Source organism: Schistocerca gregaria, chromosome 2, assembly GCF_023897955.1.
Source record: "Schistocerca gregaria isolate iqSchGreg1 chromosome 2, iqSchGreg1.2, whole genome shotgun sequence".
In the NCBI taxonomy this organism is placed as follows: Eukaryota; Metazoa; Arthropoda; class Insecta; order Orthoptera; family Acrididae; genus Schistocerca; species Schistocerca gregaria.
The window spans coordinates 356,850,289-356,870,532 of record NC_064921.1 but is presented as its reverse complement, the minus strand read 5'-3'; the positions used below and the strand labels follow the sequence as shown (position 1 = coordinate 356,870,532).

Here is a 20,244-nt window from a genome sequence, read left to right as displayed (position 1 = left end):
GGGCAGGTAACTGGAGCGTTAGCGGTCACTAGGCAGTAAAATACCGCTGGGTGAACTTCATCAATAAACACAAGGAATTCAATGATTAATTATCAAAGATCGAAGATGGCTAATCAATTTCACCAGCTCCAAACACTCCACTTGTTGCTCTTTTCTCATTGACCCAGCAAGCAGTAACGTGCAAACCAATGGCGTGATCTCAAAACAGTGGAGGTTTCACTCCTGGGTTAATGTTCACTCAACTCGAATGCCCTGGGTCTGGTGGAGAACAAGGTTGTCGCCCTCGCAACTACAGCCCCTCGATCCAGCAGTGCCTGCGCGCTCCCAGCGGTCCCGGCATGTCGTTGCGCTGCCGGACCTCCCAGCTGCTCTGTCTCAACCGAACTGCCATTACATTCCGACACGGAAAAACACTTGACGTCCATCCAAAGATAGTACCACCGTACTAGATATCGATAACCGCTGCTGCTGTCACTTGTGGACAGACAACGCTAGCAAACGTACTGGCGCCAGTAAACAGAAGAAGGAAACGAGACGCCACTATCCCTATTACACGATGCCAACCTACCAACGGCACCAACGCGAGACTCAACACGGCTCATACTCGTTATCATTCATTCAGATTCACACACGGCATTGGGAAAAACAGGAGTAGTGCTGATTATAGATAGAGGTGGAAAAAAAAGAAGAAAAGGATAAAAAATAGAGACTCTTCTTCTTCCTCGAGGTCTTCTACTGTCACAAACGACTAGTGAGAGTCATTAACAACATAAATGCAACATTAATTGCTAATGAAGTTATGTAAGGGATACCTTCCATGAGGAAGTGGCCAGCTAGACCTCTGTAAAGAGAGCAGACACAGAGGGACGCAAAAACTGATCGAAAAATGCGAAATAGACGGTTCAAGAATTGACCGAGAGAAGTAGTGAGTTCTCCTACCCTTAGCTTTCCTGTCTTCTTCATAAGAGAAGACGCCTTTTCCTTGATCCGTTACTTTCAAAGCACGTTGTTATTAGTGTCATTCGTACAGTGCCATTTAGTAGAAACAGAGTATAAAGATACGACAACAACTAAACCGGCGTCCATCGCTAACGTGGTTCATATAGCAACAGTGTGCTTGGTCTAATCATCAGCCGCCCACACCGCACGCGTATCAGTCTTTGAAACACTTTCTGCTCTTTCGCTACGTTATTTTAATGTCTCGAACGTCGGCAAGCGTGTGCTGAAACGAATATTCTATTTGACCGACGGCTTCCGGTTTTAGTCGATTTCTGCCGACTGAGGACTAGAGCAAGACACAACTGTTAAGTGGAGGGGATATGTAATTTTCATGTCACTCAAACCAGTATTTTTGCTGCGCCCATGTTTCAGTTGGCAGTGTCACTTGCACAAATAAAAAAATTAAGAATACACAGTTTTTGGATGATTAATAATGTTACAGGAATTGTAAATTGTAAACTTTCCCGGCCGGAAATATAACAGTTAATAAAAAAATCAAGAATAGACAGTTTTTGGATGATTAATAATGTTACAGGAGTTGTAAATTGTAAACTTTCCCGGCCGGAAATATAACAGTTAATAAAAGATCCAGAACTAATATGCCGTGGTCCGACGGATTTCATCCTCATCTGCGGTGGTCATTATCAAGGGCGATCACACTGTCTTTGACTGTCCGATTTAAACCCTGGCTAGCTACTGACTACGCAAAAATTCCGTTTACCCGTGGTGCATAGCAATGGGGTGACGTCAGATGCTTTGAGTACCCGGTCGCGATTTGGAGTTGTCGGTTACCGTCGTCCGCTGCTGCTATCACGCCATGGTGGAAGACTCGTACACATCTTCTCCGCACTTATCGAAAACTTACGCACGTACACCTTTACCTGCACTAGAATTTGAACATCACCACTCACAACAAAAAGTGAGCCACCATAATCACGTTGGTTGGTAGAGCAAGGAACATTTGCGAACCAAAGCAACTTGACGTGACATTAAAACACTCCACCAATGCACTGCCCAACAATCGTTGTTCGTCCGCTGCCGTGAGAAGAGCGTTAAGACCGCCGCGTAAAACCATGACGATATACAGGCACCTCTGATATCTAAACTTTTCTTGCCTTTGATTAAGGACGTTACTGACCGCATAGGGAAAATCTTGACAAAACGGAACAAACATGCTGGCAAACCGCTGCAAAAAGCAGGAATTTATAGGATGTCATGTGTTTATGGGGAAGTGTACAAGGGTACTACAAAAAGAAAGGTCAACAAACGAGAAGAGCACAAGAGCAACTGTAAGAGGGGAGAGACTAACAAGTAGGGTTTTGCAGAACACGCTTTGCAGCAAGTAGAGCACCACATCGAGTAATAAGGAGGAGAGCGTGAAATTGAGTGACACTCGGATCCTAGTGCTGAAGATGCGTGTGTCTTCGTCAATGTACGAGAGCGCACGTATACGGAACTTTGCGAGCCAGGGTGTGAACCGGACACATAAAGAAGCTACGATCCTCCCTGAAAATGACCTCCGCACATAGAAATGGAACATTGGGTTTTAATGTAAAATACACCAAACCACGGCCTAATAGCTGATATACTTTATTAATTGTGATTTACGGGAGTTGTTAAAATTTGTGTCCATAAACAGTTATAATCTCTGACTGTAAGCTGAACCCTCGTCTAAGCAAACGTACGCTGTGCCACTGGTTATCAGGGGCATTGCTCAAGCATCTTGTGTTGTAGAGCCACTAGAAGCAGGCTTGACTTCTGTGTTAGATTTTTTGTTATTATTCTAGCTCGAGTCAAAGCTGGACACGAACTACTGCACCACATGACTTAATTTTTTGTCTGCTGCACCTTGAACCCATGCTATTCTCGCAAGAAATCTCTCTGGATCCAGTAGCGAGGTTTTGGTCGCGGGTGGGATGGCCGGGTAGGGGTAGGTGCAATAAGTTACAAGTACGAGTGAACCGACAATAATTACGAGAAAATTTTGGAGACTTAAGTCTGAAGGCTAGATTGCAAAGAACTCTTCCTAGGAGATTTAGAAGCAGGTGCATTTTTTGGGGGAGCGGGAGTGCGATCCTCTATGATGCATTTCGCTTCGATGGTGGACGTATTACACAGAGAAACAACCTCCTTGTGTTGTGACAGTAATATGAGTAACCATGCAGACGGCACTGAAGGACCCACAATTTAAGTGGAGTGCATATCTTTGTTTTACACCATGTAATACCAGAATTGTTCATGTCGAAAATTTGATTCTCCTTTAATAGGTTACTTCTTGATATACTGCGTGTGTCTTAACACGCGACTATTGACTATTATGAACTTTAAATGTAAAATTACGATACCGATGTGTATACCACCGTAACTGCAATCACTATTCCCATGCCCACTTGATGTGTTGCTAGCAGCTAACAATACAGCAGTCTGTCATTGCTATACATCATGGAAAAGTTCTTTTATACCGCCTACAATTTCGCATCATAATAGCGGAAGAAATTTTCATATTTGGCATGTGAAATACAACTTGTCGAAAGGTGGTACGTTCAGTTGATGATTACCCGGTTCCCGCACTAAATTTCGGATTCCTTTGCATTGTGTTGTTCAGTGCAGACAGGATGGAAAATACACTAAGGTAACAGGGATTACACATTTCTTACAGAAAAATAAACACATTGCAGTCACATTTACAGATAATAGCAGACAAACAGCATAAATACCAAGGAACAGACAACTATCAGTTGGAATGTCAAGAACGTGAATCAGTGTATCAGATGATGACAGGCAGGAATTTCAAAACTAGATACAAAGAACGTATAGGAAGCAGGCTTCAAATGGTTCAAATGGCTCTGAGCACTATGGGACTTAACGTCTGAGGTCATCAGTCCCCTAGAACTTAGAACTACTTAAACCTAACTAACCTAATGACATGACACACATCGCTGACCGAGGCAGGATTCGAACCAGCGACCGTAGCGGTCGCACGGTTCTTGACTTTAGCGCCTAGAACCGCTCGCCCACTCCGGCCGGCAAGAACCAGGGAAACGAGCTACCCAACGTGAAACAAGACATGAAAGTTATGACGACCAAAAACTCCTCTCTGTCTCTCTCTGTCTCTCTCTCTCTCTCTCTCTCTCTCTCTCTCTCTCTCTCTCTCTCTCTCACACACACACACACACAAGCACACACACACACACAAATATCCACTCGCACATAGAATGATGTCCCACAAATTAAAAAAAGCGCTTACACAAGCAATGACACGTTCACACATAACAAAATACGAACACAGACACATACACATAAAACAAATGAAAAATATCGAACCATACACAGAAATAAACAAAAGACGGAAGATAAACATGCAGCGACAGTTGGCAGCACTGCACACTGTAAACACACACATGTTGATCGCACAACGAAAAGTTCAAGTGGTGCGTAGCAATAAATGTGGGTGGAAAACGCCGGAAATCGACCAGCTGAAGAGCGGGGACCGAATGAACACTTCTCCAGTACCACACGCATCGATTAGCAACGTTGTAAATCGTACGTTACGCTAAACGGTAATTTAACCACACAAAACCTGTGCTACAAAAATTGTTTCTAATCTGAAAAACAAGAGAAAAACACGAGAAAACATAACATAGTCACATATGTGCAACAACACATTTATTATATATGTAAAATCAAGCGTGTATAACAGGCCACTGCCGATCCTTCATAAATCAAAGAAGCGAATCGCGTATGGCGCAAAGAAAACAGATTGTCATCAAATTAAGAATACAAAAGATGCCTCCATGAATTTTGAAGCAATCAAAGACCGACAGAAATCGTAAAGAATGAAGAAAAGTCATGATAAGTTATTAACTCTGATGTGTCGACGATAAGGAAATGTTAAACTCACGAGTAGAAGTGCTTGTGTGTACTGATACAAAATTTTGAAATTTCATTCTCTTCCACCTCCATAACAATACAACATACAATACTACAAGCTATGCTTCATGAACCCTCAAAACAATCAGCTACACTCGACGCAACACCTTCATTATATCAGTATGTCTCACGAATAACCATGAAATGGGAGACCATTTCCTGATTTCAACTGATGACAAAGACTTATATTTGTTGGTGTTACACTGGTGTTAGTTCCTTGTTTACAAGTTCAGCGGATCATATATAAGACAACTTGCTGCGTCGTAGAACGTGCCAATAGGTTTAGAAGCATTCAGCATTTTCTTGATGAAAATTTTTGAACTTATTGTCCCTTCACGTAGTTAGATTTTTGACTTAATGTTAATACAAATGGAATTTAATAATGATAATGCAACCATACGAACGTATTAATCATTCAGCAGATCTTTTACAGAGAACAACGAGTTGTCAAGTAGTTATTTACATCGTACGTCATCCTATTCAGTTCACAAGCGATGAGGTCAAATATTTTAGTGGTTGCATACTTCGTTTCCGTGCAAGTGCGGAGAACTTTTGTTGGGTGGCCAAGGCCATATTCATTCCTAGTATTTTTTTTTAGATGACAGTACTTCAATTGGTGTCTGGTTTTTCACAAAAAATTCATAAAAAGCAAATGTGGCATGTTAGTATGTCCAGTGTTATAAACTATTGTCCATATTAAGTTCGATGACGGTCAGCAGATATTATCGGTTGTGTACATTTTATATTTTCTGCAGGAACGTGTGCCTCTGGACGTTAAAAAACGGACATAAGAAAATGAAACCAAATTTCTGGAGATTTGATTTCCATTTGCCTACCCAATAGATGTTGCTGAACACAAGCGTTGCAGATCAGCAATACATGATTTCCGCTTCAAATTCTCAGCTGCATCCACTGAAGGATTTTTTAACATTCAATTTTACCCATTTCATTTTACTTGGGCTATATTGTTACTGATGATGATATATCCTGCCTTGCGCTAAACTGAGAACGAATCTGTAAGCGGAAATCGTTCTGTTACCTCTCTGGCTATTAGCACTATGGGACTCAACTTCTGAGGTCATTAGTCGTTCTGATACCTCCGACAGTGGAGTTCGGGTACTGCTGTTGCCAAGTGTAGGGTGGGGAACTTTCAGACGTGGTAGTATGGTCCAAAACAAGAAAAAATATCCAGTAAACATGGGCTCTAAATTGCATACCTGAGGAACTATGGACACATGTTCATCTTCACTAGTTCGAAACACATCTCCTATAGTGAACAGGTGCTTATATCTCTTAAGGTATGCGTTTTAGAGCCCACTTTTAGAACACATGTTTCTTGTTTTGGTGCATACTACTACCCCTGGAAGTTTTCTCCCCAAAATCTTAGCAACAACAGTACCGGTACAGGTAGTCCACTGTCAGCTGTATCAGAAGAATTTTCACTTGTAACGTTCGACTCGTTCTTTTCCGGCCCAAGTTCTGTCACAATAAATTGGTACATTTATCCTTCTCCATGATCCTTGAAACTTTGTAACGTCATCGCGGAATGACCCTGTGCGTAAATACATATATGGCGCCGATGCCTGTAGCTTCGACGCTCTGTAGCGTCGTCGGATGACGTTTATGAACACAGGGTTCTATCCTCATTTTGTTCGACACACGCCATCTATAACCCCTCGAAGTTTGTGGGCGTAATTTTGAAACATTATATGTGTTGTTGTTGTTGTGGTCTTCAGTCCTCAGACTGGTTTGATGCAACTCTCCATGCTACTCTATCCTGTGCAAGCTATCCTACTGCAACCTACATCCTTCTGATTCTGCTTGGTGTATTCATCTCTTGGTCTCCCTCTACGATTTTTACCCCCCACGCTGCCCTCCAATGCTAAATTGGTGATCCCTTGATGAGTCAGAACATGTCCTACCAATCGATCCCTTCTTCTAGTCAAGTTGTGCCGTAAGCTCCTCTTCTCCCCAATTCTATTCAAACATTATTTATAGCGTCCCAAAAAGACACTGACAAACTTCAGGGTCAGGTTCCTTATACAGAAAAATGTCTAGTAAACATGTTCTCGAAAATACATAGTTTAAGAGTGAAAGAAGTATACTGGAGCACATTTGTATGTGGCACAAGAATAAGATAATAAAGTTAACAAATTAAAATGAAACTAGTGTACTATAAACAATGAATGTCTCTGACAGGCTCGATAATGAGCATCGCTGAATCACATAGCCAAAGATACTGTAGTGCTTTGTTGGAGTAAGAGAGCTCTTGGCGCTCAGTCGTAGGTAGCTGTTTGTAAGGGAAAGGGGATGGAGTAAGCAGTTTCTGTGGTGTGCTGTGTGAAGCCACCAAGAGTTAGATTAATTTAGGTATGTCAGTATTATTGAACATGGAAGTAGGAGTCTTCAGGCAAATAAGCTAAAGCTTTAAATAATTATGATTTTTATTTTTACCAGCGCGTTAGTATAAATGAATTGGCTGATAATTTGTAATTGTTGAGTAACCCGAGAATGTACATAAACAGTTTTGAAATAAAGACTAGTTAGTTATATAATTTTTGTAATGCTTTTAAGATTTGTTAACTGAGCTATGTGTAATTTGATGATTTGCTTTTATGTTGGATAAATGACGTTAGATAATACTTGCTGTTCAAATCTCATTTTTTGTGAATCAATTGTGAGTAATGTAACTTCAAATGTCAAATGTTTTTGAAAAGACAAACTTAAGTTGAATTTGCTAAAAAAATGAGTGTTAGTAAATTACCGTAATCAGTACCGCCTCTCAGTTCAGGTCATGTATTTTTTAGAGATGAATTATGAGCCAAATGAATTTCATGTGCCTTTCAAGTATTATGGCCAGAATTGCACACCGCTGAGCCTGAAGCTAGGATTCATAATTTTGTGAGAGACCAGAGTAGATCGCATTACTCTGTTGCTTTAGAGGTAAGACAATTTAATTTATTTGATATGTGAACAGGGCCTTAGGATTCAGTGCTTAAGCGGCTGAATGTATTTTACAGAGCCTGTACTTCTTTATCGGTATTGGCAGTTGCATTCGTAAAGTTTTGCTAACAATAAGACAGAGTAAGCACACCACTTGCAGTTAACAACACGCCACACGACAATTCAAGTGTAGTATCCATTCCACAGTTCACGCATTCATTCAAGGAAATCGTAAAGTTTATCATTTTATTTTTTTTCAAAGAACGTTACACTTGGTGACAGCTGTGCCAGTCATTCGCTTTGTGAAATCTTTGATATTTAAAGTAGTCAGATAAATATATTCTGTCCTCTCAACCACTCTGGAGCAATTATAGTAGTTAGATTTTTAGGCGTAACGCAGTTTACTAACTTGAATAAATTTTTTCCATAGTTTATCAGCATTCTTATGCTCCTGCCTTGTTTTTTTCATTGAGTTGAGTGTTGAATTTTTTTCTTTGGATTTGTGCTCTGTATTAGATTTACGATGCCACACAAAATTGTCAAGGTTCCGGCGTATAATCTTACAATTAGAGATACCGAAATAGTCGATTTTCCTATTATTGACAACAATGATGAGATTGATAGTGACCAGTCTGCGGTGCAACAGTTGCAAAGCACCACAGAAAACTTGATTTCCGTTTCCAAAAATAATGAACAAATTCTTGACACTATAATTTCTTCCACTAATTTGACTATTAATCAGACGGGAGATTTCGGTACTGCGGACGCCGCTGATCTGCACATGGCTGATGTGCACAGTTCAGCACTTCATTGTTTACCGAGTGAGGTCGGTGAGTTGTCTACTTTTATCACAATTGGTCCGATTGCCAATAGTATGTCAGAGGAAACAACAGCGCAAAGTGTTCAGTCTGTTCTTGGAAATCCGTCGGATTTTATTAGCGGTAATTGTGCTCATGATGCAACAAACGAGACGTCCATGGTTGTAGATGATGTCTCCAGACCACAAAACGCAACACAGGTGACACTCGACGCATTAATTGAAAAGAATACGGAAGCGATGCTTAAAAATCTCATGCAAATGATGGTTAATCTGAATACTCAGTTCAATAAACAACTTTCCAGCATACGAAAAAATAAGATGAAGAATTTTCCAGCGTACTAGAAAAACTAAAGACAACTCCACTCAGTTCAATGAACGATTTAATAAAAATGATGAACAATTTTCCATCATACGCGACGAGCTTAAATCGTACACAGAAACGACTGATAACCGTTTTAAACAGATTAAGGCCAGTGGAAAACGTCTTTGCGATAAAATTGAAGCGATAGCCAGGCAATGCACAGCCAGTATCAAACCCTTGAGAGATGACCTTAATACTATAATATATCAACGTAGTGAAACCTATAGAAAGAATACAGATGAAATCCAATCAGTTAATGAAAGAATAGATCAACAACACACTCGATGTGACGCACAACTTGAAGTTCACATTGAGACCTCAGAAAAGCAATACAAAGACTTTATCCGTGAACACACAGAGCAAAACAATCAGTTGTTACAGTCACTAGCACCACAAAGACATGAAGCAGGACAGCAGTTGCCCACTAGTCTTACAACCCATGTTGGCACTGGTATAAGTTACAGAGGAGGTCAACACAATAAAGCAATCAAAGAAACAAATACAGACAGATGCAAGTGGACAACATCAGAAAATGTTCTCCACGTAATCAGTTTCAAACTGAGGTGCCACAGCAACAGTCACCTACTTTTCAGCCTCACAATAAAATGAGCAGACTACAAAGAGTGCGTGACTTTGATACAAGCCAGTCATCTCACAGTCAGTTCTTTTACGCCGCCGAACCCTCTCAAAATCTACAAAGCGAATGATTCTACCATAAACATTTCCTATCTGTAAAGAAATTCGGGGTGTTTAGAAATAACCGCACAGATCTGCATCCCCTTGAAAGGGTGAAGCAATTTTCATTTTCGCTACCACCAAACTGGCCGGTGACACGCAAGCTCGAATTTATCTGAAGTTTTTTGAGGGAGAACCTCTGATGCGTATGAGGCCAATAGCAAGGCAATGTCGCTCCGTCGAGGAGTTTCAAAATGCTTTTCTATCTACGAATTGGTCGGATACGACCCAGCGAGGCATTAAAAACCAACTAATTAGTTGAACCAATTTTGAACACTCTAGTTTTCCAACTGTCACCCAGTTTTTTGGATATATGGTTCAACAAAACTAGTACCTGGCCGAACCGTATTGCCAATCTGCGCTCATACAATTGTGCATCTCAGAACTTCCCCGGTCATCACTAGTGCCCGTTCTCACTAGACAGCAAAACGAAAGCATTTCAGCTTTCAGGGACTTATAACAATTATTAGAAATTCAGCAATTGGATCATTCATTTGTCAATAAGAACTTTAAGAAGAGCAATCAAGGTAACAATTCATTCGGTTACAACGAGCAATCTCGCCCGTTCAATAACAGGAGAAATAAAAGATTTGGTTCCGATTACGAATTTCATGGACATTTTAATAAGAGACAATATTTTAACAACCAGTATATTCTTCAGCAGCAACTATATCAGAATTTCGACACCAACAATCACAGTTTCCAACCGCAGCCGCAGCAGCCCGGAAATATCCAACAACAATACGGTCGAGTAGCACAACCGAATGTTAATAAGACACCGCCCATTTATGCCAGTACAGCCCAGTCCAGTCATTTTACGCAACCACAAAAACCAACGGTCGCAGTCACATCGAAACCATCAGCAGCAAAGAAATTTTCGTCATAAACATGAAGAGAATCATCAACAGTTTAAGCGTATTTTGGCAACAGCAACTTCCATTACAATAAGACCCAACAGTTTAAGTTCATTCTTAACGAACCGAATGTTCGTTTCCATCCATCGCGGCATTCTACAGACCAAAACAACCGTTACAGTACATATAACTGAGCCGTCACATCAATCTTCTGCCACCAGTCAGCCCACCAGTAATGCATGACGAGAAACTACTTACACTGTCAAATCGGAAAACTTGCAATGCGATTCTTCTACTCATTACACCGTTCCGCAAAACCTTCTACGACCTTAGGGACACATTATTACAAGAAAGGCACAAAACTCAAAAGAATATGTCTCATCCCATAGTTGAAATTGAAATTGGTTTGTTTCTATTTTCTGCAGTGATCGACTCTGGTTCACCAGTAACAGCGATAAACGAAACAGCATTCCAAAAATGTAACGCTCACAATACCTGTCCTACCTTTCCACTTGGTAAAACGAAAGTTCGAGTCGCAGTCTCTAACAAGGGAGCACATGCGAAACTGCAAATCCACCTATCTTTTATACTTCTGATCACACATTTCATGCTAATTTCTGGATCGTTCCTCTCTTAACAACCGACGTCATCCTTGGTATGTATTTCCTTGTCGAACATGACGCTGTTATCAACTTTAAGAAGTCATTGTTATACTGAAATCCGATAAGAAACAGCTATCTGTCACTTTTCAGAATACTTCGTCAGCTGAGGAGCAAGACATTAACACAGTACAGGTGATTTTAGTATCTAAGAATACTAATTGTCATACAACATACTTTACAGACACGTATTTCCTTAGTAACAATATCCCTGAGGAAGTAAATTATGACATTATGCAGGATCAACAGTAAGTCGAGTGAAAATAAAGCTTCGACCGACGAAGAGCGCCAGCAGTTGCAGGATATTCTTTTACAGCACATTGAAGTATTTAACAATGTACTAGGAACCATGTCCGGTTTTGTTTACGAATTTCAAGTAAAACCGCATGATACATAACCAGATCAAGTCAAGCAAGAACTTCTGGCTATGTTAGAACAAGGTATTATTGAACCAGCCGCTAGTCAATATATTAACCCTTTTCACGTTGTTAATAAGGAAGATGGCTAACTTCGCCTTGTATTGGATTCAAGTCAGATCAACGAACTCATCATTACTGAAACCGGTCGTCCGCAAACGCTGGAAGACCTCCTACAAAAATTTCATGGAACGTCAATCTATTCTACTCTGGACCAAAATCTGGATTCTGGCAAGTTCAACCGCATCCTACTTGCAGAAAATGCACTGCTTCCCTTTGTATCGGTAACTGCTACCAATTTTGTAAATTACTTTTTGGTTTAACAATTAGCTCCGCTCCTTTCATCCGTGCGATGAATACTATTCTTCCAAATGAATTAAGAGACAGAATCACCACTTACATTGTCGATATTTTAATTTCAGAACCTTCTTCGTCGAAACATAATTCTGTTCTTTGCATACTATTGCAAAGGTGTTACCGTGAACCTCAGTAAATCTCATTTTGGCAAGACTTCCATTAAATTTCTAGGTCACGTAATTTCGGCTGACGATATTACGTCCGATCCCAACCAACTACAAGCCATCCATGACATTACAGTTCGTTCTACCAAAAACAACTCAGCAGCTTCCTCGGTCTGATCAATTTTTTTCGCCGTTTCATACACCACTCGGCACTAGATACCTCTAGATTGTGTCGTCTTACAGGTAAAAATACTATCTGGTCATGGGACGACTAAGCACAGTTAGAGGTTCTCAATTTAAAAAATACTTCACTTAACGCTCCACTTCCATCACCTCCTGATCCGACAAAGAATTTTTCGATTGCTGCAGACAGTTCCAAAACTGCTCTTGGTGTCCATATATTTCAGGAAATAGAAGAAAATGGTACAATTATTAAGAAGAGTAGCACGTTGGCTAGTCGCTTCCTCGCATCAGCTGAAAGAAATTATTCTATCACCGAATTCGAAACGTTGTGTGTTGTTTGGGCTTCCACTAAATTACGTCACTTTCCATGTGGCAAACACACAACAGTATACACATATCACAGAGCTATTTCTTTTATCGGCTAAATTCACACATGACAGACTCAATCGTTGGAAACTCTATTTACAGGAATTTTATTTTACGATTGCCCACATCGCAGGAACCCAGCATACTGTAGGAGGTGCGCTCTCTCGCTCATTGTGCAGTAAACAGCAAGAAATCGCCGCTAATTTTTGTCAAACTAATTTCAGCCTTCTCTATATTAAACAGGTAACTTTTGAAAATTTTATTTCAGCACCGTTAGAAGACATCGACAGAGAGCAAAGCAAAGACGACGTCTGGAAAGAGATCAGACATTTGTGGCGTGACACGAGGCCGACAACAATCAGAAATTACTACACAGTGCACTGCAATTTCGCCGCGCTCGCTCTGACAGCGATACTTCGACCCTCTGCATACCTGAAGAACTTGTCAATAACTTAATCTGGAATACACACTTGAGTTACGCCCATTATGATGCTCGCAAATGTTTTTTGATAGTATGGCAGAACTGTTATTTCACGAACATGGAAAAGCGTATTGGACGAGTCTTGGCGACTTGCAAAATTTGTCAAAATATCTTCAACAATAGCTCACATTGTCCGTCTGTATCCAACTATACCCATGAAATTAAGATAGATGGCAGCTGATGATTTATTTGGACTCATTCTACTAACTAATAGAGGTTTCCGTTACATTTTCGTTGCTGTAGAAGTAACTACGAAATTTGTATCTTTAACTCCCTTACGAAAAACCACTGCTACAACGATTTCTAACGCTTTTACTGAACATTTTTTGCCTCATGTTGGACATGTACAGAAGGTAATCTCCGACAATGTACCGCTATTTCGACCAGTAATCTAGAAACGCACACTGCGATCTAGAGATATTACACCCATTTTTATTTCCAGATACCATGTCTCTTCCAAACCATCAGAGCGCATGATGAAAGAGACTGGAAAACGTTGTCGTATCTACTATCAAAAGAAACATATTTACTGGGACAAGTACAGTTCAGATTTTCAGGACATCATCAGTTCAATACCAATCAACTTCACCATGCTTTCGCCGCATCTTGTGTTGAAAAACATAGATCCACCTAATACAATTCGTAAAATTGTTTCTTTTCCTATTACAAGAAGATTAAGTCATCATGAAATTATAGACATCGCAATTAACAATATAAAGCGTGCAGCACAACGCCACATATGTCAACAAAAACGGGTCAGTAACCTCCAGCAATTGTGCATAGGACATGTAAGCAAGACAAAGATTTAAATCTTTACGATATCTGCTTTTGCCAGCGGGTTAGTATAGATGAGAGTTGGCTGGTAATTTGTAATTGTTGAGTAATCCTAGAATGTACATAAACGGCTTTGAGAATGAGGCTAGTTAAACATTTAATTGTTGTAATGCTTTTAAGATTTGTTAACAGAGCTATGTGTAAATTGACGATTTGCATTTATGGTTGACTAAGCTATAAAAATGGAAGAAGCCTGGAGATACTGACAGATTTCAGATAGATTATATAATGGTAAGACAGAGATTTAGGAACCACGTCTTAAATTGTAAGACATCTGTTGGTTATGACCTTTAGATTAAAACTGAAAAAACTGCAAAAAGGTGGGGATTTATGGAGATGGGAGCTGGATAAACTGATAGAACCAGAGCTTGTACAGACTTTCAGGGAGAGCATAAGGGAACAATTGACAGGATTGGGGGAAAGAAATACAGTGGAAGAAGAATGGGTACCTTTGAGGGATGTAGTAGTGAAGGGAGCAGAGGATCAAGTAGGTAAAAAGACGAGGGCTAGTAGAAATCTTGGGTGACAGAAGAAATATTGAATTTAATTGATGAAAGGAGAAAATAAAAAAAAAGCAGTAAATGAAGCAGGCAAAAAGGAATACAAACGTCTCAAAAATGAGATGGACAGGAAGAACAAAATGGCTAAGTAGGGATGGCTAGAGGACAAATGTAAGGATGCAGAGGCTTATCTCACGAGGGGTAAGACAGATACTGCTTACAGGAAAATTAAAGAGACCTTTGGAGATAAGAGAACCACTTGTATGAACATCAAGAGCTCAGATGGAAACCCAGTTCTAAGCAAAGAAGGGAAAGCAGAAAGGTGGAAGGAGTATATAGAGGGTCTATACAAGGGCGGTGTACTTGAGGATAATATTATGGAAATGGAAGAGGATGTAGATGAAGATTTAATGGGAGATACGATACTGCCTGAAGAGTTTGACAGAGCACTGAAAGACCTGAGTCCCCGGAGTAGACAACATTTCATTGAAGCTACTGACGGCCTTGGGAGAGCCAGTCCTGACAAAACTCTACCATCTTGTGAGCAAGATGTATGAAACAGGCGAAATACCCTCAGAATTCAAGAAGAATATAATAATTCCAGTCCCAAAGAAAGCAGGTGTTGATAGATGTGAAAATAACCGAACTATCAGTTTAATAATTCACAGCTGCAAAATACTAACATGAATTCTTTACAGACGAATGGAAAAACTAGTAGAAGCCGACCTCGGGGAAGATCAGTTAGGATTCCGTAGAAATGTTGGAACACGTGAGGCAATACTGACCCTACGACTTATCCTAGAAGCTAGATTAAGGAAGGGCAAACCTACGTTTCTAGCATTTCTAGACTTAGAGAAATCTTTTGACAGTGTTGACTGGAATACTATCTTTCAGATTCTGAAGGTGGCAGGGGTAAAATGCAGGGAGAGAAAGGCTATTTATAATTTGTACAGAAACCAGATGGCAGTTATAAGAGTCGACCGACATGAGAGGGAAGCAGTGGTTGGGAAGGGAGTGAGACAGGGTTGTAGTCTCTCCCCAATGTTATTCAATCTGTATATTGAGCAAGCAGTGAAGGAAACAAAAGAAAAATTCGGAGTAGGTATTAAAATCCATGGAGAAGAAATAAAAACTTTGAGGTTTGCCGATGACATCGTAAGTGTGTCAGAGATAGCAAAGGACTTGGACGAGCAGTTGAACGGAATGGATAGTGTCTTCAAAGAAGGATATAAGATGAACGTCGACAAAAGCAAAACGAGGATAATGGAATGTAGTCGAATTAAGTCAGGTGATGCTGAGGGAATTAGATTAGGAAATGAGACACTTAAAGTAGTAAAGGAGTTTTGCTACTTGGGGAGCAAAATAACTGATGATGGTCGAAGTAGAGAGGATATAAAATGGAGAGTGGCAATGGAGGGAAAGCGTTTCTGAAGAAGAGAAATTTGTTAACATCGAGTATAGATTTAAGTGTCGGGAAGTCATTTCTGGAAGTATTTGTATGGAGTATAGCCATGTATGGAAGTGAAACATGGACGATAACTAGTTTGGACAAGATGAGAATAGAAGCTTTCGAAATGTGGTGATACAGAGAATGCTGAAGATTAGATGGGTAGATCACATAACTAATGAGGAAGTATTGAATAGGATCGGGGAGAAGAGCAGTTTGTGGCACAAGTTGACCAGAAGAAGGGACATGTTCTGAGGCATGAAGGGATCACCAATGTAGTATTGGAGGGAAGCGTGGTGGGTAAAAGTCGTAGAGGGAAACCAAGAGATGAATACACAAAGCAGATTCAGAAGAATGTAGTTTGCAGTAGATACTGGGAGATGAAGAAGTTTGCACAGGATAGAGTAGCATGGAGAGCTGAATCAAACCAGTCTCAGGACTGAAGACCACAACAACAACAACAATGAAGTTAGATAATACTTGCTGTTTAAATCTCATTGTTTGTGAATCAATTGTGAGTAATGAAACAATTAATTGTCAGATGTTTTCCAAAAGCCAAACTTCATTTTCCTAAAGAAACTGAGTGTCAGTAATTCACCATGATCAGTACCGCCTCCCAGTCCAGGTCATATAAATTTTAAAGAAGTTGAATTTTCTTAAATGTTCTCGTTTATGAGCCAAATGAATTTCACGTGCATTTCAAGTAATGTGGCCAGCATTGAACACTGCTGAGCCTGTAGCTAGGTTCAAATGTCTCTGAGCACTATGGGACTTAACTGCTATGGTCATCAGTCCCCTAGAACTTAAACCTAACTAACCTAAAAACATCACACACATTCATGCCCGAGGCAGGATTCGAACCTGCGACCGTAGCGGTCGCGCGGTTCCAGACTGTAGCGCCTAGAACCGCTCGGCCACTTCGGCCGGCCTGTAGCTAGGATTCATAACTTTTATGAGAGACCAGAATATATCGCATTACTCCGTTGCTGCTTTAGAGGTAAGACTATTTAATTTATTTGTTATGTGAAGAGTGCCTTAGGATTCAGTGCTTAAGGGGCTGAATTTATTTTGCAGTGTCTGTATTTTAGTGGTATTGGGAGTTGCATCGCCCAATCGATTCGTAAAGGTTTGCTAGTAGTAAGACAGAGTAAGCACACCACTTGCAGTTACAACACGCCACACGACATTTCGAGTGCAGTATACATTTCACAGATCAGACAGTCATTCAACTTAATCGTAAAGTTTATCATCTTATAGTTCTTAAAGAAATTTGCAAGAGGTATGACCACTTACTTATCTTTGGAACTGTGAAACAGATCTCTTCTGTTGCAAGGTCCAGGAGGGGGAAGTATTGCCCCCCCCCCCCCAAAAAAAAGAGTCCAGTAAAAATGCGATAAAAAATGCATACTTTAGGAGAAGTGAGAACTTGTAAACATTCGCTAGTGTGAAACACATCTATTCTACTGAACAAGTGCTCGTAGCTCTTTAGGTATGCATTTTGGAGCCGACGCTTTCTCCACATTTTTTCTTCTTTTATTCCATACTACTTCCTCCCAAAAATGTGGAAAGCAAAGAGCTTGTACTAGAAGAGATGTATTTCAAATAATCCAAGATGAACAAATGTTCGTAGCTCTTAAGGAATGTATTTTAGAGCCCATGCTTACTAGGATTTTTTACGTATTTCTGTTAAGGAACCTGTCCCTAATGTTTTTCGCAGTTTTTGGGACACGCTGTATATGTATATACACGGCCAGGAGCAGTCTCAATATTAACCCCTTAGGAGAATCAGTAGTAATATCCGGCAGCGGTGGCCGTGCGGTTCTAGGCGCTGCAGTCCGAAACCACGGGACTGCTACGGTCGCAGGTTCGAATCCTACCTCGGGGATGGACGTGTGTGATGTCCTTAGGTTAGTTAGGTTTAAGTAGTTCTAAGTTCTAGGGGACTGATGACCTAAAATGTTAAGTCCCATAGTGCTCACAGCCAGTAGTAATGCTTTCACACCCACAAGAAGATTCAGTGTGGAAATAACGTGAACTATCTAATAAACCGTTTACTCTCATTTAGTGAAATACGCGTACTTTATGAACCAGTTTCTCAGTATACCTGAAAGCCATACTCGGATGGATTGATCTTGTGAAACTGGAATGGGTGTTGAGAGTTATGAAGCGACCCGGTCGCAGTTTAGGCCAGACGGACCATCCGGAAGCAGCGAACGGTGGAGAGGGAGAGAAGCGAACCGAGTCGATATAAGTGGGCGCAGCTTGCTGGAGAAAGTGCTGCCCGCCGAGCAGCCCGTGCAGACAGACACAACGTGGACCGCCAGCATGCTGCCACGCCAGACACCCGCGCCTGCCACACGGCTCCCGCTGCTGCTGCTGCTGCTGTTCGGTACTGCGTCCGCAGCAGACGTTTACGGCCGCGAGTTCGGTGCGTAAATCTGTGTCCACATCACTATACAACACAGTACACGCGTATATTCTGTGAAGCTATTTCATTGTGACCCGCTGTACTGTCTAGCGTCTAACAGCAGGTTTAGCTAACCAGAAGCGATACTTTCAAGCGACAAGTCTCATTGGGTGTTCAGAGTGTAGGGCACATCCTACAACGTATGCAGATTCACACGGTGAAGGTGGCGACTAAAGTGATTCCTAAGAAGACACAGGTCTTTAGGGCTGCCGAAAAGTTGTTTCTTCAATGTTTCATTGTTGTCATACAGCCGACGACTGTTCTACCCGTCATACAGGGAGCGTCATCTTGCTAACAATGAAGACAGCTGTTTTCAGGTGAACGTGAGCTCTGAGATTACAGCCAAACCGTTCAAGAGCGCCTTCAACATGGGATATGATTCCAAACAACATCACGAAAACCTTCCACAGTGCTTCCAGCTTGCACCGCCCCACCGCCTTGTTCTCGTTGGGCACCGTTTGCAGTTGTTCCCTCCGTATTTCTTGCCAGTCGACTAGTCGTCCAGTTAAGGAGGGGGTGTGGCTCGCGAAACGAGCCTATACGGCACCAGTCTGTTGACGTCCAGTTGCGATATTCCCCATTAAGTCATGCCGTATCACTGTTGTTAGATTCGAAGAGCAATAAGCAACGATGATGCGAGAAGAAACTCATATACCATACTATAAGGGTTATCGGTAAATGCTCACACAACCTTTATTAGATACGACAGTTTTACATTCTTGTCATTTTCAATATTCCGTAATGCATCTTGGCCAATGGCTGCGTCAGAAAGTGGTAAGAATGAGCATCCTTTCAAGGCTCATATTATTTGACGCTTTATGGGCTATTCAAAATGACTGAAGTGCCAAACTGCTATACAATTTGTGACATGTCACGAAAAAGTTTCCAGTCATCCACGAAAATATATGCTTTATTATGTTATACACCACATATTACTCCAGTCTTGGACCACAATATTTGCAGTCAGGTTATTACTTACGATCTGTAATGACCATACTCAGACCTGAGTAAAAACTTATTGAAATTACTGATCGAAATTAATAACCTGATCACCAACAATCAATGTGACCCGAGACTGGAATTATAATGAAGTAAAAATTGGTATAGCCAATGAAGAAAATTTGTATCAGTGTTCCTGATAATCTTCATAGCGAAATTTCGTGAACTCACAGACGCCCTCCACTAACAACAGGACAAATATGTACTTGTGCCAGGAGTTTTTATAAGTGTTATCTTTCGTGAATTCCCGATTTTATTATTTTATTGGTGTGATTATTTGGTTATTCTTACATTTGCTTTGAACTGTAAAAAGGTTGTCAGTTTTACAGAGCAAAAATGAAAGTGTGTCTCTAGTTTCACTGAGAGTATACACCTCCATATCATTTTTTCAATGTATTTAATACTATTGAAAATATCAACTCTAGTGCGTTGTTTGAACCAGAAACTTCCAATAGAAAGTGAACAATACCGTATAAACTGTTCAGAAAAATTAACCAGTGGTTTCTCTACCTCTGGCAGAGTTATCGTTCTCGTCCATTCTTTGTTTCACAACGTTTCTTTGTTTCCCCTACGGTCCTTTGTGGCTCCTTTATGTGGCCTCAACAACCTTACTCAACACTTCTCCCATACAGTTTTCCTGTTCATGAGTTTTCTCCTTTACCCCAGAGTATAACATCTACTTCTAGAGACACTTACCATTGAACCACTCATTAGGCCATCTTCCAGTTCCATGTGCGTATAGACTGTGACAAGAATGATTGTTTAAAGCCGCTGTGCGTGCCATAATTA

General features: G+C 40.7%; 1 protein-coding gene across 1 annotated transcript in view; it reads left to right on the top strand.

The window, feature by feature from the left end:
• The first annotated feature begins 18,277 nt into the window (after nt 1-18,277).
• The window catches only part of LOC126337055 (circadian clock-controlled protein daywake), a 60,878-nt gene continuing 58,911 nt past the window's right edge, over nt 18,278-20,244 (top strand). Inside the window, exon 1 of the mRNA XM_050001382.1 lies at nt 18,278-18,417. Coding sequence (XP_049857339.1) covers nt 18,315-18,417 — 103 coding nt within the window. The 5' untranslated portion in view covers nt 18,278-18,314. The remainder of the gene's footprint in view (nt 18,418-20,244) is intronic.